Here is a 23,022-nt window from a genome sequence, read left to right on the forward strand (position 1 = left end):
GACCTGAGAACCGGCAACTCACTCCTCCTCCTCACACTGCCACGCCTACTCCACCTATTCTACAGGAAGAGGGTGAAGCGGGTAACAATGATGGTGAGGCCAGTCACCATTCTGGTAGTCATAGTCATCACACTGAGGTTCGTCAACCACGTGTAGAGCATGTCGATGAACATGAAGCCGAAGAAAGGAGATTGCGGCTTTCAGAAAACACAAACCTCCTTCTTTTAATGGAGGCTATGACCCACTGGTGGCAGCAAAATGGCTCCAAGCTATGGAGAAGATCTTCAGGGTGATGAGATGCCCTGATACATTGAAGTTGGTCTACTCTATGTATATGCTAGAAGGTGAAGCTAAAGATTGATGGAAGAATAGGACTCTTTTCGTCTCGAGACATTTTACTTTTTTTCATCATGTGGGAATTAGAATTAATTTCCATTTATCTACTTTTATTCATGTGGGGGGGGGAGAGGAAACGCTTGTATTCGGCTACAAAGTTTATTTTGTACACTGCAGGAAGTTCTGACTTGTAACGCCCGACCGCTTCAAGAATCAACGACTATCCCCATATACTAACACGGGACTTTTCAGTGTGCTTTTTCCTCACTCGCACACTTCCCGAAAAAACTTCCCAGTAGGTCACCCATCCCAGAATTGCTCCAAGTCAAGCACGCTTAACTGTAGAGTTCTTCCGTTCCGGGCTACCGAAAAGCAGATGTATCTTGTTAGCATAGGTAGTACCAATTAATTCTTATAAGTTATCTCAAACTGTGCAGCCTTATACCTGCACAGCCTTTGGAATCCCTCTCTTTTGGGTGTCGATTCGATTCATTCATGCATGTATCCCTCCGCTGGAAGCCTGTCAGGAGCCGCTCTTTGTCTGTGCCTCTTTGCACCGACGATCACTCCCCGCCCTCGTCAGCGCTCGGGATGTTACAGGTATCTGTTAAACCCCGGCAAAGAGCACTAGGAAGCAGTGAAGTGGATCTTCAAGTATCTCAGAGGTACGACCAATTTATGCCTCCGATTTGGAGAAGGCAAAGCCGAGTTGCAAGGCTACTCGGATTCTGATTTAGGGTGAGATTTCGACTCGAGGAAATCGAAGACGGGATACATGATGAGATTTGCTGGAGGAGCTGTCTCTTGGCAATCAAGACTTCATAAATGTGTTGCACTATCGACAACTGAGGCTGAGTACATTGCCGCTACTGAGGCAAGCAAAGAGATGTTGTGGATGAAGAAGTTCCTCGTGGAACTCGGCCATGATTAAGACAAGTACGAACTGGGTTTTGACAATCAAAGCGCAATCCATCTTGCGAAGAATTCGACTTATCACTCCTGCACTAAACACATTGATGTGAGGTATCACTGGATCCGGGATGTGATGGAAGGGGGAGAGCTCGAACTCGTCAAAGTGCACACTGACCAAAATTAGTCCGACATGATGACCAAGCCGATTCCAGCAAGAAAATTTGAAGATTGCTGAGAAGGAGCCGGGTTGATGCTGAAGCCGACGCATTGAAGTCGGAGGGGGAGATTTGTTGGGCTTCCTCCTTCAATGCTAAGCTCAAGCTCATAGAGGGGTTTTCCAAAAACCCTAAACTCTAGATCTCACCTCCTCTATATATTCATTAGTTGTGGGTGGAGGCTAGGTGAGATGAAGAAAAATATTTGAGAGACTCTTGAGTGATACTTGAGAGATTTGAGAACAAAGTTTTTCGCTTTGTGTTTGAGAGATCTCTAGAGAGTTTGAGTCAAACATCTCTAGGGAGGTTTGATTATCACCATTGTTGGAAAGGTTGAGTTAACCATCACATTGGTGAATTTGATTCTTTGTAACCATTATTTTCATAGTGGATTTTTGAACTGGACTAGGTTCCGTGGATTTTTACTTCTTCATTGGAGAAGGTTTTCTCACGTTAAAATCTGTCTGTTTTTCTTTTCTCTCTCTCTCTCTCATGTTTGTGTTTTTGATTTTTCGCTGCGCTTCCCGACCTGGTGAAGTTCAGGCCGAGGTATTGCCGAGATCCAAGATCGAGGATCTTGTTGATTGACTTCCGCCAAAGACTGCTTAGCCGAGCTTAAGGGAACCGAGTTTCCAACAAATATTTCTCATCTTATAAAAAATAATTTTATCTTCTACATACATAAAAATATGTAAAATTCATGTGAAACTATATGAAGAAAGGAAAAAGAAAAAGAAAATGAACCCCACACTTTATATATATATATATATATATATATATATATATATATATATATATATAGGGTAATGTTTTCCTCCTTTTACATGACACAAGCAATCTTCCTACACAAACATAAAAGTAGGCCCATCAATTCTTTTACTTTTCTTTTATTTTAAAAATAGTGGACCCCACAATATCTTGTCTCTATGACATGACCTAAGAACTTTCCTACAACATAATATTAGTTTTTCCCATATATAAAAAATAAAATTATCTACTACAACATAAAAAATATTAATCTCATAGTTTATTTACATCTTACAGACTAAGTGGTGATCAATGGCTAAATTTAAATAATAATGGCAGATTAACCGGAAAAAATTAGTTTTTATTTTTATTTTTATTTCAACTTGTGCTGAACAATATTATCAGTATAAGCTGTACAAACAACAAATCACCTCTAAATTTACAACCTCTCAAGAAAACTAGCTTATTTATGATGGGGGAAAAAATCATTCTGACCTTGATCAGGAAGATTCTACAAGAACAAAAGAAAACGATATACTAGACATAGCCCAGCCTTAACAAATGCAATGCTCATCATTTAATATCAACATCAGATCATTTAGTCTCAACTCAAGGGAAATTAAAGGTTGGGAATTCATTCCTGTCTGACGTACGGAGAAGAACTCATTTCTGTACTGTAAAATGACTCTTCCGGATTGATTTCATATATTTCATCCTTCTCATCATCCCATTTGATGATCTCTCTTATGTATTTGAATGCCTCATCAACTGAGGCACGTTCCCGAGCTCGAGTTTGCCCCACAAACAACTTCTGGCCAGTTATGGAATAATAAAGCTCCTTGAATCTCACAGCCAAATAGTAATATGCTTGTTGTGCTAGGGCATGGTTATTGTGATGGGGCCTCACAGGAGAGAAGTCCTCAAACCACTCACAAGTTGACAAAGGATTTTTGTTTATTTTGTCTTCGAAGACATCATACTTATTTAGCAGAAGCACGAAAGGGGTATCTTTAAAACAAGGATGCCTCACCAGACTCTCGAAAAGATCTTTGCTTGCCAGCATTTTGTTACGAAGCTGACCAGTACTAGTAGGCCACACCTGGTCGTAGTCACTCAGGGCAACACAAAATATGACTACCCTCACATCTTCAAACATTTCCAACCATTTGCAACCTTCATGCAGTCCCTTTGAATTTATGCGAATCAGTTGATATCTGAGCCAATGACAATGTTGAGTTAAGAACATTTTCAGAAGCTTCAACAAAATAAGAGAAAAGGAGATTGAAGAGAACGAATTACTTGGTTAAGGGAGGTTGGCAATTTAAGTTTTCACTGTATATCTCGGACATGGGACTCCTATCATCAAATGAGAATTCCATGAAGGCAAGACCATTGCTTTGAGTGACTCCTTCAGCATATAAGATATCCTTGTCGGAAGGTTCATATTCATTGCTTGATATTTCGATTGCCTGTGCAGGATCACATATGATTAGACATCACGGTAACAGAAGAAATTATTAGCCAGAGACAAATGACAAATCAAAAGTAACCAAAGAAAGACGAATCAAATTTCTAGCTAGTTAGTAAACTCCAACCCTATTCGAAATAGGCATATATTATATCAGAAAAAGAGAAAGATAAACATTCATTAAATTAGATGAGCCAAATTTAGATAGACCACTAGTTAGGAAGGAGAGTATTTCAGATATTCTTTTGAAGATTAAGTTCCCAATCTTCAATCCATATAAAAGTTAGCAAACACCACAACAATGATGGATAGTGGATATCCAATTGTAGGTTTGCCCGGGCAATATTATTATTATTATTATTTAAAAATAATAGATTTATTAAAATATGCTCTAAAAAACTAAGGAGTTAAATATGGATTCATGCATTAGTTAGACACACACAAACACATACACAAAAACACGCCCTATGGAAGCAATTTTAATATTACAGAGCAGCAAGAGTACAACAGATATGTGCTGCGTATTGATATTGTATTGGAAACCTCCACTCCATTTTTTTTTTCCAGTCAGACATGCATCCAATAAATTTTGGACGACCGTAATTGCACTGACTGAAATATTGAACAAAATGCCAAATACATTATCAAATGCTAGGCTGGCAGTTAAGATATAGTACATGAGCATCCATAATAAATTTTGGACGGCTGCAATTGCACTGACTGAAATATTGAACAAAATGCCAAATACATTCTCAAATGCTATGCTGGCAGTTAAGAAATAGTACATGAGCATTCCAAATCACAATTTTAACGGTTTGCATTATATTTTGTTTTCAGTTTCTGTATCCACAGCCCGATGATTTAGGAATTCTAAAAAAGTTAACATCAAATACTACATTGACTCGACATACCAAGGACCCTTCTTAAACATGTGTTAGACACCAACTTACCCATATATTAAGAGATTTGTGGCTCATTTAAAGTTGTATAAAAGTACATAATTACTTATCCATATGAAAGACAATCCTCCCATTCATATAAATCTTATATAATTTAAGTAATCAACTAATAACATTTACTCTCAATAATTTCTTAAGAAAATTTAAAATTTTGATAATTAATATGGAAGCCATTACAGTCCCAACTTTCTGTCTATATAATTATATAGAGTGAGTGTCAATCGACTATGGTGAAAGAACATTTACCATTCAATACATCCTTATAGAAAGTGAGTTTACGAATCTAATGGCTAAATTACCAGTAAAAATCATGTAGATCTTAAATGGCAAACTTGAGAAATTAGAAAATTTTAAAAATTTAAGTATTTTACCAAATGACTAATAGTCTCTGCTCAAATATATAGGATTAAAGTTATTTGAGAGCTTCCATTGATGTAGATCTGATGGTGGTTCCTCCATGTGCTCTGGTCGAACAAAGGGGGGGTGATATACTTGTAGGTACTCCAACGCTCAAGTCAATAAGAGCAAGAGATGGAGTGGTCGTGGTAAGAGGCATACCTGTAGGGCATGATCCATGAGGGAGAAGACCTTTGTGTATATAAGAGGCGGCTGCCTTGAAGGGATCACAAGGATTCTAGGCTAGTAAATGGGCCAAATGCATAGTCGGCCTAGGCCCAGTAATATCTCCAGAACAGTTGTGATGGATCAAGAGGTTCTTGCATGACAAGAACAAGCTTACCCATCTTCTCAAAATAGTCAAGAACCACTGCTATTTTATATGTAAGTCCACTTTTGAGTAATGACAGGATCACAAAAAATATCAGATGTGATTCTACAGTATAGATATTTATGGCACCTCAATATGCATGTCAGAGCTTCTGCAACTTTATTGAACACTCTTCCTATAGCATCTAATTAGGTAGTAGCATCTTCTACAAAAGTCCTTCCATCTGGGAGATGTCAGAAAAATGTTTTTCCTTCAAAGCATACTCACAAGTTTCTTTCAAGTTCTAAAAATGCCGAGTAGATGAACGTTCCCACTCTTGGTATTTTGCTTTTGCAAGCTATGGTCAACAGCCACTGTTTCTCTAAGCCACCCACAACCTCTCAAACACAATATATATATATATATATATATATATATATATATATATATATATAACACAATATATATATATGAGGCAGGATCATTTGACACCGGTGTCAAATTTCAATTTTGACACCTCATCTCAGAACCGTTAGATTAAAAAAAATCAATGACTCTGATTTACAAGCATGTGACACCATTGATCTTTTTTGATCTAACGGCTCTGAGATGAGGTGTCAAAATTAAAATTTGACACCGGTGTCAAAGGATCCTACCTCTATATATATATATATATATATATATATATATATATATATATATATATATATAGAGAGAGAGAGAGAGAGAGAGAATAAGAGTGTGTTCTAAAGAGAGAAAGAAAGAAAAATGGAACCAAGTGAAGTTCTTTGTCGTCACTGACAAACAAGCGGAGCAATGAGAAAAGACAGCAACACCTACTTCAAGAAATATCGTTTTGGAGCTTCCATCGATGCTTACACTGAGACAATTATGTTGTGCCTCAGTGTTCCAGTGTAGTGGACCAATTGCATTCTGTGTCATCACAGGCGCAATGACTGGACAGGAATAGAGGAATACTCTCGAGAGCTACTCAACTTGACAGCAATTCGATCAAGGCCCACTATATGTTAGGTCTTGCATTGCTACACACAAGAATATGTGAAGGGAATCATAGAATTAGACAAGGCTTAGGATCTTGGTAAAGGTGTCCATACCAAGGACTATATGGTAGAGGAGATATGGCCAGAGCTTGCAAAAGCAAAATACCTAGAGTGGGAGCGTTCGTCTATACAGCCATCATGGAAATTTTAGAAAAAATAAAGGCTTTAAGAAGAATGTTCAATAAAGCAGCAGAAATTGACATGCCTACTAAGGTGGCAAATTATCTACGTAAAATCACACTAGATATTGTTTTGATCTTGCCATTACTCCAAGTGGACTTACATATGAGAGGGCGGTGATTCATGACCATCTTGAAAAGGTGGGAAAGTTTGATCCTGTCACGCTAGAATCAATCCATCAAAGCTGTTATGTAGGTATTACTTGGCCTAGGCCCACTATCCATTTGGCCCATTCACTGGAGGAAAAACCCCAAAATCCTTGAAAACTCCTTGAGGTAGTCACCTCTTATATACACAAGGGTCGTCACCCTCATGGATCATGCTCTACATAAATTCCTCTTACCATACCCACTCCATCTCTTGCTCTTACTGACTTGAGTGTTGAAGTGTCACCACCCCTTGTTCCACTGGAGCACACGGAGGAACTACCATCAAGTCTACATCAATAAAAGTTCTCAAACAACTTCAATCTTGTCCATGTAAACATATATGAACAGTTTATACACTTGAAAAGTGTTAGGAATAATATAAACCATGTCTTCACTCAACAGCTTAAGCTTTTGGGTGAATTGGTTCTTTACAAAAAGTATGATGTTGGTTTATATTAACATATAGAGTAAATACCCTTTTGGGTCCTCAACAAAAAACACGGAACCCATTTTAATCCTTTAGAAAAAAATACATATATTAGTCCTTTTTGAGGGACTAATGTGAGTCTTCTTTGAATTTCTGAGGGACCACAATTTCAAAGAACTGAAATTTCAGGGGGACCATAAATCGACTATTTTTTTCCAAGGGATTAAAATGGATTCTGCGTTTTTTGTTAAGGACCCAAAAGGGTATTTACTCAACATAAATTGGAGTATTCTTATACAACTAACTTTCCCAAAATCTTAAGCTATTGGGTGAAGACACATAAATGGTTTTTGTTAGAGAGATATAATATAAAACCATCAATATGACATTCATCTAACATTTTAAGCTTTTGGATTGAATTGGTTCCTTACATGGTATCAGAGCCTTTGTGATCAAGGGATCACAAATTCGATCATCACTGCCTCCGTAATAAATAAATATTGTGGAGTACCTTAACATATGTAAGAAGGGCTTGTGCATTGTTCACCCTTCTAGCCCAATGGGCTCTTATGTAAGGAGGCGTATTAGAGAAATATAATATAAAATATTAATATGACATTCACCTAACAGCTTAAGCTTTTGGATTTTGAAAGGTGGATAATGCACAGGTTCATTTTTTTGTTACCTTGTGCTTAAATTCGAAGTTCCTTTTTATAAGAATGGCGGCCGCAAGAATTGAATTATAGATCACCTAGTATAGGCTCTAATACCACGTCATGCAACCAACTATCCCAAAAGCTTAATCTGTTGGGTGAAGGCACGTGAATACTTTTATTATATCTTTAACAAGTATTAACGATCTTTGATTGGTATGAAATGAGAAACTATGAAAAATTCATCCTTGAAACAGTAATTTCTACTTGTAAGATTGATTTCGATCCACATTGGTGTAAATGAACCCTGAGCAACTTTTATATAATTCTCACAGTAAATAATATAGCTATTAATGAGGCCAGTAAGGTGTTTCAGCAACCTCCTGTTCTTGGGATTGAATCCCGTTTCAATCAACCACTTCAATTTAAAAGGTTATGCTATAGGGAAATAGCCATGCACACAAATACTTTTTTTCCAAACATAATATGTCAGAATATTTAGCACAAATTTAGTAGCAATGCACACTAAATGGGCTAAAACCCTAGGTTAAAGCTTCATGAAAGACCAACTGCAACACTTGCTTCATATACAAAAATAATAATATCAGCTAAAAACTTTCCCAATAGCATTGCTTAAATCAGCTGCGACTTGAATGAATACTGCCAAAAAATAAACACAAAGGACAGCTGATCAAGAGAGGAGCAGCCACCGGGCGATCAACAGTTAAGTTAATAAAAAGTTCTGTCTTCTTTCTAAAAGAGCTAACATATTTAACCCATCAACCCTTTCAAGTTCTTTCATTTTTGAAGGTATATGACAACTTTTTAAACCCTTCACTTTGAAGGAAAAGAAAAAAGACAAAAGACATTTCCAGAGAATTGTTCCTAGCCAATTACATTTACAGATTCAAGCTTCTTTTTGGCATATATACCCTTTTTTCATCCAGGTTTCTTTTTTTAGCCAGACAGACAAGTTACATTGCACCTCTTGCATATATTTAACATGCAAATGTCTATATTGAAACAATAATAATGAAATTGACACCCCTTTCCCACTTTCTATGTTTCACTTTCTTTTTATGCTCATCATAATAGCCATTACCAATGTAACAAATTTAAGAAAGGATAAGGTGAAATAATGGTTCGGGAAAGCACTAAGGCCAGCTGCATTGAATTAACTCCAGAATGAAAAAGGCAAAAACAAAATGTTTTTAATGGACAAATATTTAGTATAATATAATAATGATTAACAGCTAGTATCCTCCAATGCAGAGAAATATACAAAACAACACCACTTAATACTTTCCAAGAAGACAAAATAGTAAAAATGGAATTAGTAGAGACATACCCGATCTAAGAAATATTTAGCAACATCGGGAAGATTATGCAATTCCTCTCTTCTCTTATATGTTTCCTGAACAGCAGGATCTCTCCAGATCTCATCTACCATAGGAGCATACTCACGTGTAGCAGCAGGGAAGAAAGCCTCCAAATCTCCCGTAGCCATAATATCCAGCAACCAGTCAGAAAAATGCTTGAATCTTTGATTGATTGAATAAATGGTAGGCTTGCTTTCATCAGCTGTTGTTTCTGCTAAATTTATTGCACAGCGAAGACATTGAGAAAAAGATTATTAACAAATTGAACCATCCACAGAATCCACAAGGGAAAAAATTGAAGTGTACAAGTGAAAAAATGAAGTGGTCTCGAGAATTGCTTACTGGAAACATTGTTGCTTAAAAGGAACAACATACCAGTTATAACAGCGTTGAATTGCCTAGTACCAAATAATGGACAAGTAAAGAGAACTCTTACCAAGACAACAAGTAATCATTAAAAAGGACCTTACTTTAAATGGTTTTATTGAAAATTTGGTTCTTGATAGAGCCCAATGGTGTCAATTGATCCATGTATTCAACCCACCTAGTTAGATAAACCTTAGTGGTTATTGCTTTTATCAGTTTAGATTATCTTCATTATAAATTATAATACATGTTAAATATTGTCAGACAAAATGCAGAATGATTCAACTGAAGTTAAATTTGATGAAGTATAACATCTGTATAACAAATAGTAAATTTATTGCATATTAGACAAAATTTACAGAAACCATTTAGAGTACCACTAAACAATTAAAGTTTATTATCCAAAAATAAAATAAAAACCTTTACGGGCCACATAAAACACTTATCTCTTCCCTCTCCCCCTCCCTCCTCCAGTATAACCAATTTGGGTTCAATTGGACGATAATTTGAGACAAACCATGAAGAAAGATTGACAAAAAAATCGAGAGCAGTGAGAGTAAGAAATATATCGATCAAATGCATAACCTACAGCTACTATAGAATTATAAAGCATTAAGTGTCACTTTTAAAAAATGTATACTGTGCCTATTCTCTCAGAACATGTACTAAGGTAGTGTTTGGTTGAAGGATTATTTTGGGATTGATGGGAAAGTGTAAGTGGATATTGAAGAATACCACGTTTGGTTCAGGTTTTTTCAAAAAAATACTAGGCAAATGAGATAGATGGGGAAATGACTTTTGTGTTGATTTTTGGATGAAATTCACTGTTACAGAATACCACTTAAGATGTGGTATTTTGAGATAACTGGGGAAGTGAAAAAACAGGTGCGAAGTTTCTCCCGAACATAGATTTTGCAAATTTAAATAAATTTCCCTGGTAATATTTCGGTCAACCAAACAACTTTTTTTACATTTTCCTACCAAACTCATTTTCCAACCATTTCCCTAGTAATTACATTTCCCTAGTATTCAAAAAATTTCTCCTCAACCAAACACCCCCTAAAGGTTTAATTTAAAACATCTACCATAAATTATAACTTCAAGAAATATACAGAACAAATGTAAACAGTTTTAGAACTTTTTCATTTCTATCATAGCCTCTTATAAAACACCAATATTTAGTGACTTGAGAATAATAACAAATACCACAAAATAACAGTGAGCCAGTGACACGTCAACTTAAACAGAAAAAATACCATCACAGAGAGGGAAGAAAGGAAAATAAAGTAAAATTATACCTGGTCCAGATCCTTCACCTTCTAACGAAGTAGATTCTTTCTCTGCCAGAGATTCCTCTTCAAACTGCTCTCGCCCTTCAAGCAGAATGCTGAGATACTTGTACATATTGCTTTGAATCATAAGCTTGATGTTTTGCACCTCTTCTGTAGAAAACTTGTTTCCATACAAAAACTTGGCCTGTTCCAAGGATAAGGAAAGAGAATATTCTCATAAGGAAAGCATAAAAATGGTAAAATAAGAACCATGAAAACAATTGGTATCATAGCATAAATACCGAGTAAATAGATAAAAAAACCCTTGCAAGATGTGAAAAAGCAAATGTATCATAACTACTATGTAAACTACAATGATGCAGTTTTCAAGAAAACTTCCTGCAATGTCAACGTGTACACTGAAACAACCATCCATAATAGGCAAAGCACTAAGTACTAACAATTATACAGAAGTTAAAAGCACATGCACATGCACATTGAAATTATCACAATAAAATAAAATTTCTAACTAATTTACATATACACCTAAATATGTATCCATATATGTAAAAATACATATTCAAGCATGCATTGGCACATTTTATTGATGAGGCAAAACATTTATGCACAGAAGTATAGGTATATACATGCATGCATACATATCATTCATACAGAAGTAATTACATAGCTATTCAACATATATTTGCGAGTAGGTGTGTCATGTGTGTAAATTTATTATGAGCATGATGCAATAAAATTCTAAGAAAACAGTCTGTTGTATTGTTATGAACTATTATAACTAGCAGTCCACCAGCATGCATTGCTCTAAGAACCACGCACATATAATATGACTCTCCACTAAAACCCTTTTTCCGGCAAAAAAGGAAAGCCAAAGATATTGATCCCAAACCAGCCACGTTAAGTTAATAGACACAGAAAGGCATGAATACATGCAATATGAGGCAGAGAGGGGGAAAGATAGGGAAGAAGTGAAAGAGAAAGGAACAGATAGGCATGCCTGTTTAAATAGTGAGGCTGTTCCAGATCCTTCCATGCCAAACAACAATAGTTTCTGAACCCTACCATGCTCCAAATACTCAGGCACAGACCTTGTTGAATAATTAGTTGGATTATCGTTGACCCCAGGAGTATTAGTAGGTGGTACAGGCAATGAGAATAATGAACAAATGAAACGAGTGGACGCCTGCCTACCATAAACCAAACCAATATTGAATAAAAAACCAAATCAAGACATTTGCTTTCAAACTCAAATTAAACAGAAGATATTATATTATTATTAGATAAGAGAGAACCTTTCCCCATATATTCCCCTTAATATTATTTTGGCCTTCTTCCTCGTAAGATCCATCATCATAAACCCAGAAATGGGTATCTCGCGGACATTGAACATTTGCTAGCTGAAATAATAACCATACAAAATTACAAATCAATCAGTGATGATAAAAGAAACAAAATACAAACAGATAAACAGATAAACAAAATGCAATTTGCAGACTTCCACTACAGTGGATAGATATAAAAACCTTGAAACCTCAGAGTTTAATCTTATATTATTGGATTAGATCAATGTCAAATCTACAGGAATGAGAAAGACAAGTAGAAGCTTGACTGTTAACAAGTAGAAGCTCAAGATTGCATTAAAAAAAATGTATTCACCTTGTTGTGCTTTGTTCTAGACTTCCTATTACCACTGATGATCAGGTAGCTTAAATCTTTGAAATATGTATCTCTGAATTTTAAAGGGAACTGTTAAGAAAAAGAATTTAATGCTTGTCCAGGGTTTTATATACATGTTCTTTTACGTTGACAATATTTTACCCTGCCAATGTAGTAGCTTGTTTAATGCCCTTTTCTTAAATATTGACAGTGTTTGGTAAGAATTTGATACTAAAAAGCAACGTCCAAAACTTAAATGTTTATAAACAGTAATGGACATAACATTACCATAAGAGGACATGAGCCTATATTCCTTTGAGTTTTTATCAGACAACTAATTGCCTATAAAACTTGAAAAAATCTACAATGAATATTCAGTCACTAGGGTTCCCACATGGTACTTTACAGAGAACCTTTGTTAAAGCCCGAGCAAAGAAAACAATCATACAAGGAAAGTAAATAAATCGTACATAGCCTTCTAGTACATTTATTAATGTCTAAGATTTACTACTATGTTATGAACTGAATCCAAGCCATTGCAAGCAGAAACATGATTACCTTTAACATTCTAAGCTCGATCTTTGTTATTTCACGACCATTCATGTAAACTCTAGTATTCCCATTGCTTGCTTCCGTTTGAAGTTTGCCTCCAATATTTAGCTTTGAGCTTATTATGTTAAGAGGCTTCTCTCCCTCCTGAAATCCACCACATCCAAAATAAGTAAAACAGTAAAACAACGTAACAATAGTAGTTGCTACATGCAACGAAGAAGAACCATTGCATCTTCAAACACTAAAATTCTTTCAATTTTCACCTTGCCCCAAAGTCCAGAATCCTTATCATACCAATAGCTCCCCGGCTTCAACTTCTGAGGAGGGTTGGGACAACCCAGAATCTCAGCCAATTCTTCTTGCCTTAACTGCCTGCCATTGACAATGAGCTGCTCCGGCCGGAGCTGATTGGCACCGCACTCCTTTTCGGCCTTCATGATCTGATTAATCTCCAAGGGACTACACACTCTAGACAACATCCTTGAACACTTCCCCAAGCTTGACCTCTTGGACTCATCAATGGGTTGCCCAATGCAGCTCACGCATTTTCTTCCCTCCGGCATGGACCCCATCGCCTTCAGCACACAGTTATTGCAATACCTTGAATCACACACCAAACACGCCTCTTTCTCCTTCAACCTGTTCCCATTCCCACACCTGCTGCAAACCCATCGATTCTTTTCCGAGTTCCGTGACGACGTGGCCCCAACCGTCGATCCCACCGGCTCCGTGGCAGCGGAACGAGGGGAAAGATAACCGTCGTTGTAGTCATCATCATCCTCCGAATACTTCGGAGTATGGAAAGTCACAGTAATTGGGCGCTTACCTTGAACTTCGCCGTTTCGGGGAGCCGCCGGAGCCGAATTCGGAGATTCGCAGCTGCCGCCGTCGTCAGCGACAACATCGCCGGAAAAATCGGACCGATCAACCTCGCCGCTGCGCGAATCGAATTGAGACTGAGTCCTTGAAACCGAAGACGACCTTTGACTCTCGACCGGACTCCGCATTTCCCTGCTGAAACCGCCGTTCCGTACTCGGCTGAACCGGGAGAAACGGGCGTGAACCGGCATGACGACCGGAACCGACGACGCGGCGTGATCGGAGGCGAAGGAAGCTGTGCGAATCGGAGATGCTACTGCAGCGGCGGCGGCGCCGATTTCCAGCGGATCGACCCTAGGAACGTCGTAGGGAACCGGAGGACCTTCGTACTCGATGGCGATGGAGTAGTCGAGGTGCTCCTCGTCCGGTAACGGCGCGCCGGCAGGAAGCATCCGGCGGAGTACATCCTCCCAGCTTTTATCCTCTTCGGCGGATTCCGAAGCCATTTGAGGGTTACTTGGCAGTGTTTGGGTGGCGAGAAAGTGCGGGAAAGCCGGAATGAAATGGAAAGAAAGTATGAGAAAGTTTTAGTGAATCAATTAAAAGGCTTCATCATCTTTTGATCAGAGAGAAAGAGAGAGAGAAAACGGAACGAGTCTCAGTGTTGAGTTGTCAGCTGCTGCAGTTGGCAGAAAGTAAACGGAGCCATTTAACGGCAAAATCTGACTCTTCAACTTCAGTGACGGTGGCCAATTCCGTTATATTGGCGTCATCGTGATCGCATATTTGCATTGTCCAATGTGAATATACACAAGGTTCATTGTAAATTTCGCGCAACCAGAAATTTTGTCATGTTTGAATACTATTTTTAAAAATAGCTTTTTTAGTTTTCACAAAAAAAATAAAAAATTATGTTTGATAAAGATTGTTTTGTAAAAAAAAGTTAAAAATTATAACTATTTTTTTTTTAAATCAAACTTAGAGAATATGGGCCTCTTTCATTGTATTCTGATTTTTTTTTTTAAAACTACTTTGTAGAATAGTTATAAAAATAATTATTTTTTATGTTTTTTTTTATTTTGAAAGTTAAAAATAAAAATAACTTAGATATGTTCTCTAAATTTAATTCTAAAAATAAAAAATTAGCTAGAGTTTTTAAAAAAAAATTTACAAAACAGGCCTTATTAAATGAATTTTTTTTCTAAAAATCAAAAACTGTTTTTTGAAAACTAATTTTAAACCAACCTTATGTCTGATTTGTTTTTATTTTATATTTAACTTTTAACTTTCAAAATAAAAAAAATAAAACCAAAAATCAAAACACAATCAAACATACCCTTGCGTTTTAAATGGAAAAGTTGAAAAATCCCCCTTATTGTTTCTTTTGAAATTATTTACTTCTATATAGTTTTTTTTTTTTTATCATTTACTCTTCCAATGATTTTTTCTATCCAGTCCATTTTGTCCCTGTACACAAAAATCACTATGGTGTTTTTGTAAGAATTATTTAGCAAGCTACGTTATATTGAGCATATCAAAGTTGAGGTTGAAGGCTGAAACGTAACAAGTAACAACATTCATATTTTAAATCATGATTTGTGCCTTCAACACCTATATTCTGTTCGTTTGAGATAACTGCTGCTTCTTTTGATACAAAATATGAATTGGTAATATTCTGTATCAAAATCTATTTGTGAGTGAGATAGACTTACGTGCATTGTTTGTATGTTTGTGTATGGCTCAATTCTCATTGTGTATGCAAGTATTTTCCTTTGAGTTATGTACGTATTCAGGTGATTTTTCTTATTCTTCCTCTTTTGCAAGGTGTTTGCTTCAATATTATGAAATGATACGCAGCACGTTGTTGGTCCATATATCATGAGCAATTGTGTTTTGCGATAAATCAGAAACACTGCTAGGTTGAGCTACTGCACCACTTAGCATCTAGATTATAAGCAAGTTGCTGAATCAGTGGTTGCAGATCCAATCAACAAAAGCAAATTAAATGGGAGAATGCAGTTTGGGAAGGAAGCAAATGCTTTAAGATGTTAAATTACTGCATTATTTTATTTTATGGGAAAAACAAGTATCATGTTGTAGGAAAATTCTCTTGTCATGTTGTAGGAATAAATTTTTGGTGCTACTGTTGCATCAAAGATTCAGTATATCCCATCAATGGAAATATTACATGTCAGTCAAAATTCTCTCTCATCTGATGTGTAATACTTCTATTGGTGGGATGCACTGAATCTAAGTGCAACAGATGCACCTAAGATTTATACGTTATAGAGACAATAAGTGTGGGATCCACCATATTTAAAATAAAAAGAAGAGGAAAAAAAGTACAGCATAAATATCAATGTATGTGTAAAAAACTTTACATTTGTGATTCAACATGAAAAATGCAAAACTCTTATTTTACTTTCATAAAAACATGTCATAAAAAAGAGAGGATTGGAAATGGGAGTGAAGGAAAACGAAAAAACATCTTTAATTTCGTAAGGATTCATCTACTACTATCTATCTTCCCCACTCCTTTTGTCAATGTTTCTATAAACAAAAGTAAAGCTCAACATAATACATGTGTTGAAAGCACAAATTATGACTCAAAAGTATGAACGTTGTTCAGCTTCAGCCTTCACGCTCAACTTTGAAGTGCTCAATATAACATAGTTGATGGAATAATTATTATAAAAACACTAGGAATTTCAGCAATCTCGTAGTAATTCTTTTTATTGGTGGTAAAATGGACAACATAACTTAATTTTTAACAGTAGTGTTAGAAGGTGGATTGGATGGAAAAAAATCATATATAGGAAGGTAAATGATTTCAAGAAAAATCATAAGGAAGTTTTTGAACTTTTTCTTTTTTTAAATGTATATATGTGAGTTTTGATTCGAAGAGCAAGTTTGAAAATGAATATTCTTTATCACGTAGATAAATTTGTAAGGGTTTGTTTCAGCTTAATCAGTAGTTTTGAGTTCGAGTTCCTAAGAATACAACTGTGTTAAATTTTAGTAGGAAAGTTTTACTACACATGTAATCATACCCAACTCGAATCGGATTAATTGAATAATCCATAGATTAATGAATAATATAAAAAAAATTTAAAATATTCTTTATGTCAAATAATTGGCTTTGGCTTGATTTGGACTAATAGGTAAAGATGAATTATAAAAACATATGATTTGGCCAAGTTTTTTTTGTCGAGTCAAATTACTTTAGAGTGATTGACAAGCAAGGATGCGGGTTACTTTATAAAAGGAAAAAAAGTAGAAAATGTTGTTGATATTCTTGTATGATAATTCATTATTCTCGTGAGGTTTTACACTTAAAGATGTAGGTACTACATTCTAGAGCCTTATCACAATGTTTCAGTCTCACGCGTGCATTTGAATTTCCTCATGCGGTAGCTATATAACTTCATTCATTTTCATTCCATTCTAGTGGTCTCTTGGACTTGTCATTTGTCAATGACCTTAGATGAAGGTCATCCTTTTGCAATTTTCTATGCGTTAGCTTTTTTTTTTTTTTTTTTTTTTTGGGCAACTACTATGTCGTTAGCTTTTTTCTTTGAGTAGGATAAAAACACGAAGAATATTATATTTATAACTTATTTTTTTTTATAATCATTTTTTATATCAATAATCATTTTTATTATTGTTTGACTAAACCCAAATCAACAGCTCTTACACGATGTTATTTTATAACTATTAATTTGATTTTGATTAAACAATATAAATATGCTTGTAAGAGAAAAAAAGATATAAATATAATCTCTCCAAAAAAACAATATTTATCACATAAAAAAAGTATATTTACCGATCCATGTAAAGGGACATTATTAGTTTCACATAGCACCACTCTTTTTTATTAAAAAAATAAAACATTTGTTATAATTTTTTTTTGGACAGAAGTTAGACGTCACGTGCTATGTCTCAATAAAGTGTTATCATGTGAAGTGTGAACTGTTTAATCCATAATAATTAAATTATAATAAATATAATTAATTTGTGATTAAATTAATATTTAAGCTTAAGATTATGTGTATTTCGTTGAGTCAAATAATGAAATTTTATTTCCTTGGTGCGATATGGGTTTGTTGAAATGAGAGGTGTTTTAAAAGCAAGACAAATGTAGAGGGACTTGTAAATTTGGGCTTTAGTCTTCTTCTTTTTAAATCAAGATAAATATTAACCAAAGAGCCCTATTCGTTGTTGACTCATTGGCCATTGCACTCAGCAATAGAATGAGCTTGAGTTTAATACAAGTTACCTCTCATTTGCTTGTCAATTTGTCAAATTGTATTACAAATGCGAGCAATATTTTATTGCCACGCGCATCAACTTTCCAAAAAATTAGGGTATTTAAAATAGAAGTGAATTGATTGAAATTAAATATTTAAAGTTTAAAACCAAAAAATTGAATAAATTAAAAGTTATTTCAAAATAAAAATTTAATTAAATCAAATTGAAGTTTTAAACTAAATTGAAAATTAATTAAATTCTTACTAAATTGAATTTTGTTATATATATTTCAAATAGTGTTTTATCCAAAATTTATGTATGACTCATTTATTATCGATTTTTTTTTTATACTTCCAATCATACTTAAATCTTTTTATTGAATATGGGATACTTATTATAAATTTGACAATTAATTTAAACATTATTAATCATATGACACCCAAACTCGTGAACATATGCAAAAGCAATTGAACTTTATTGTATCATGCCACCAGAAAAAAGTAAATTAAAAATATTTGCACGCAAAATGATATCAGTGTAATATTAAAAAACTCTTCTTTTGTTGCATAAGAAATATAAACCCTTTTAGTAAAGTTGAATTTTGATATTTTAATAGATTTACACATTAAAAATTATAAGAAAAAATAATATAGTTTAAATTAAATTAATCAGATCATGTTCAATTTTAAACTAAAAAATAAAAAATAGCACCATATATAAAACAATTGAACCGTGAACCTATAAGCTAATATGTTTTGAGAACACTATCTTTTAAAAGAGACTCATCATATTAAACGAATAGCAGCTTAACAAAATAATATCGAATCATGCTATTCAAATTGTGAATTGTTCGATAGTAACCACTATACTATGATTTTTAGTAGAAGGAGATGCTGTACAAAAGCTTCCGCCGCTGCTGTTTCTCAAATCCAGTAACAATGTCATCAATGGACTCCTCCCATGACTCAGCAGCTTCAATCTACGCATAAATTATATCCATAATTAGATATGAAACATGAAAATATTAAAAAAGGAGTCATCTCCAAATCACAACATATAAAATTTTGCAATGCCGTTATGTTGGTCACCCACACCCTTTAATTAGTAAGATATAAAAAGAGGGCCACCCTAGAGCATTGATAAAGCTGTTACTTTGAAACTGAAAGGTTACGTATTTTGTAAAGAACCATGGGATACACCACCTCAAAAGCTAGCTCAAAGGGTGGGAGTGCCCAAAGCCTTATAAACTCCAAATTAGTTGCCCATACAATCAATGTGGGACTATGTATCTCAACACGCCCCTTTACGCAAGAGCCCTTTGGGCTAGAAGCATGGATATTGCACAGGCCCAATTTTTAGTTTACCTTTTTGTGCTTTTTATTTTAATTCCACTTTAAAGTGAGGGACGGTGAGAATTGAACTTGTGACCTTATAGTCATTGAAGCTCAAATACCATGTAAAGAATCTTGGGATATATTCGAATCCGAGAAATAACCTCTTTGCAAATGTGCAAAGATAAGAGCCTTGTTTGAATTCTGTTTTTATACACTTTTTAGGTTTTCAGAACAAAAAACAAAAAAACCTGTTTGATAAAGCCTATTTTGTAAAGAAAGTTTTAAAAAATGTAACTGTTTTTTGATTTTGAAATCAAATTTAAAGAACATGTCTAAGTTGTTTTTGTTTTGTTTTTGATTTTTAACTTTCAAAACACAGAAAACACTTGTTTTCATAATTATTCTATAAAACAATTTTAAGAACAAAAAAACTAGAACACAATCAAACAGACCCAAGATTGTGTACAAGGATTGTCCTCACAACTACCTTTGCAAGTTGGGATTTAATGGGGAGTGGGTTATACTATGAATACAAGGAAAATGTGTGTTGCATGAAAGACAAACCTCCTGACATAGATCTAAAGTAAGCCTTGCTCCTACAGCTGCTTCCTCATGGTTATCTTTCACCTCCAAGTTGATTATCAGCACAGTTTTCATTAGAACATGATCTCTATTATGAAGATCTGCACATTGTTGAAGTCAGACAGCTGTCAAATATAGATATAAAGCCATTGGACTCAACATGGTCTTCATTCCACATATGTATATACTAAAGTTTCCATATGGAATATGACTAGATAGATTGCCACAACAATATCCATACAAGGACTTTGAAAATGACTTCACAGCATCACGAATTTCAAAAAAACAATAGTTTCAACCAAAAGCTATTAAACATCAAGTAATCAACTGTGCAGTGCACAACTCTCATTTTTGGGAAACCTATATAATCTTGCCACTAATCTTATGTGAAACACATAAAATTAGTAACCCTTTACTCCATTTGCAACACTACTGTTAATAAGAGCTAGGTGAGAGAAACAGAAATTATATTTGCAACCATCTTGCAAATTTGGGGATCTAAACACCTGTCTTTCTTGTTCTCTTAATTAGTTTGAAATCCATTCCAAAATCATGCCTAATAAACATCTCTTCCAAACTTCCTTTTCACACCACCAACAGTCATCCCAGCTTAAAACCCAAGCATGCTACTAAGCAAGTCCTATTTACAATATAATGCCAAGCTGAAGAAGAAAGTTTGTAATTGCTAGCAAAGTGAAAATCTGTCAAAAAAAGTTACTCAAATTCAAATATCCTACAACCCAATTTTATATTTAGTTACATCAGAAGTCAGAACAATCAGAGAGAGCAAAAAGAATCAAACAAATCAGGAAGATCATCAACCTTCAACAACCATATCGAATACTTTTTCTTCAAATGTAAATACCACATCAAAGGAGCCATCAGCAGCATTCTCTTGCCATCGTTGAGGTGCCAATTTGACCGTTGAATTTCTTTTAAGCATCGGCAAGATTCCATTTCGCTTGTAACTGCACTCTTGTTAAGGTTCCATGCACCACACAATATACAACAAGAGGAACAAGAATTCAAGTGCGAAGAAAACACATTACCCAACATACAAGTCCAATAACAGATACATAATAGCATACACTACAGTATTCATCAACTCGTTATCTTACTCCATTCACTCATACAAAACACTATACTATAACATCATAACAAGTAACAACTATCCTATTTCCTATTTAGAGTTTGCTAACCCCTCCCCCTTCAATCCATATACAAAATTCACACCACTTCTTGTTCTCATGCTAAGGAAAAGTTCTTCATTCCATCAAAATTATCCCTAGCCAGTGTAACAAACCCAGAACAGCTAAAGCAAAGAGATATACCACAAAAATTTTAAAAACAAAAAAAATCTTTTTTTTTGGCATCTATTTACTTGATACCCATATAAACAAATAAGAAATTATCAACAAAATTGAAACAAGATTGCCTAATATAACGCCATCCAACACACCCCACAACTTGTAAAAGTGAAAAATTAAAACTTTTTTTCATTTGAAGCAACCCCACAAGTAGTGGTTTGGATTTTTGGGTAAAAAGAGCAAAAGGGGTGGAAGAAATGGATACAGTTCAGGGTCTTTTCTGCGAAGGTCTTCGAGCATGTGCTTGTATGGAGTTCCGAAGTCGTAGACATTGGGTTCTCTGAGGGAAGGACCAGGGAGCTTAACGTGGGCACCTGTACCGTAAGAAGACACGTCGAAACCCTGCCTCTTGAGAAGGAAGTGAGCTTCCATGCTTCGATTCTGATTCGAAGAACACACCATAGCGTATCGAGATTTCATGGTCACGTACAGAACAAGACCCCAGAAGATGATTTTTTAGGTTTTGGATCAGAGAGTTTATTGCTTTGCTGTTGTTTGAATTTGAGACGCTGATTTGAGAGGGAGAACAATGCGATTGAGGGATCTACAACACTAACTCAACAATGGCATTAGGGCAGAAAGGGAACACTAGCTTGAGATAAATATTATTTGATTAATTTGAAAAACAATGAAAAAAAAAAAGAATTAACATATATTTTCTTCCATCCACGTTTATTTTTAATTTGCTTGTGTATAAGAAAAATGATTTAACATTTATATATGAGAAATATTATTCTTCTACTTCTCTCATTCTCTCTCACTTCAATTTTCGCACATCACCTTTTTTCTTTTCTTTTTTCTTGTAATGGTAGGATTCATCTATTTTCTCTCTACAACATAAGATAACTATCTTATGTAAAATGAGAATAATAAAACTCAGGGTAAAACTAATCTTATGTTGCATAAGATAGTTTACCTCATGTTGTGAAACATAATCAAGGTGAGACCCATTAAAAAGTAAAAAAGAAAAAAAAATAAAGATGGATCCCACCTTGATTTTGTTTCATAACACGAGGTACATTATTTTATGCAACATAAGATTAGTTTTACTCATATATATATATATATATATATATATATATTCAATTTAATTATTATTATTCATTACAAACAATCTGTTGGTAATATAACACAATAATATTTATGAAACAAATTAAAAACGAGTGTCGTGTATACATTTTTATTATTATTTTTAGAATAATGACAGTATTTTTATTTGTCCCTTAAATTTTTATTGATTTCATTATGTTATTATAATGGTAATAAATAAAAAGAGAAATAATTAAACGTGACTTTCAAAGCATTCACGCCTTGACTCTCAAAGCATTCACGCCTAGCCTAATTTAGGTGTGAGTCATGGTGTATGTTATTAAGATCGCGTCTTAAATCGTTCAATCGGTTTACGGTTTTTTCTTTGCTGTGAATCAAAAGTAAGATCATTTTATTCTTCCCCTCAATGAAATCGCCGCGCAAGAACGTTGGATTGGTGGGATCGTACGATCCCACCATATTTGCGATTGAGCTAAAAAATTCCCAAATGATAAAATCCATCTGACTTTCGTTTGTTTCATAAAACAAAAAGAACCCAAAGTTCTTTTTCTCCCATTCTGAAAA

At 34.8% G+C, this 23,022-nt stretch overlaps 2 protein-coding genes and 1 pseudogene across 3 annotated transcripts; 1 reads left to right on the top strand and 2 right to left on the bottom strand.

The window, feature by feature from the left end:
• Window positions 1-2,587: 2,587 nt before the first annotated feature.
• LOC133317527 (extra-large guanine nucleotide-binding protein 3-like) lies at window positions 2,588-14,541 on the bottom strand. 2 transcript variants are annotated; one of them, XM_061519394.1, is made up of 8 exons: window positions 13,322-14,541; window positions 13,065-13,202; window positions 12,143-12,247; window positions 11,848-12,033; window positions 10,857-11,034; window positions 9,162-9,403; window positions 3,510-3,679; window positions 2,588-3,424 (listed from the first exon to the last, which is right to left on the bottom strand). In XM_061519394.1, exons 1-8 carry the CDS (start codon window positions 14,381-14,383, stop codon window positions 2,845-2,847), a joined length of 2,661 nt encoding a protein of 886 aa, XP_061375378.1. In that variant the 5' UTR covers window positions 14,384-14,541; the 3' UTR covers window positions 2,588-2,844. The 2 variants fall into 2 exon arrangements, with proteins under 2 accessions (XP_061375378.1, XP_061375377.1); XM_061519393.1 differs by having other exon boundaries at window positions 9,162-9,406.
• LOC133317528 (E3 ubiquitin-protein ligase CHIP-like) lies at window positions 6,160-6,847 on the top strand (annotated as a pseudogene).
• Window positions 14,542-18,838: 4,297 nt separating the features above from the next.
• Window positions 18,839-22,006, bottom strand: LOC133317531 (uncharacterized). The gene is made up of 4 exons (XM_061519400.1): window positions 21,614-22,006; window positions 20,864-21,009; window positions 20,024-20,142; window positions 18,839-19,104 (listed from the first exon to the last, which is right to left on the bottom strand). The coding sequence occupies exons 1-4, from the start codon at window positions 21,826-21,828 to the stop codon at window positions 19,003-19,005; spliced, it is 582 nt and encodes a 193-aa protein (XP_061375384.1). The 5' UTR covers window positions 21,829-22,006; the 3' UTR covers window positions 18,839-19,002.
• Between the last annotated feature and the right edge of the window lie 1,016 nt (window positions 22,007-23,022).

Source organism: Gastrolobium bilobum, unplaced genomic scaffold (assembly GCF_033153095.1).
Source record: "Gastrolobium bilobum isolate Gb01-03AN ecotype WA unplaced genomic scaffold, APGP_CSIRO_Gbil_v1 utg20673, whole genome shotgun sequence".
In the NCBI taxonomy this organism is placed as follows: Eukaryota; Viridiplantae; Streptophyta; class Magnoliopsida; order Fabales; family Fabaceae; genus Gastrolobium; species Gastrolobium bilobum.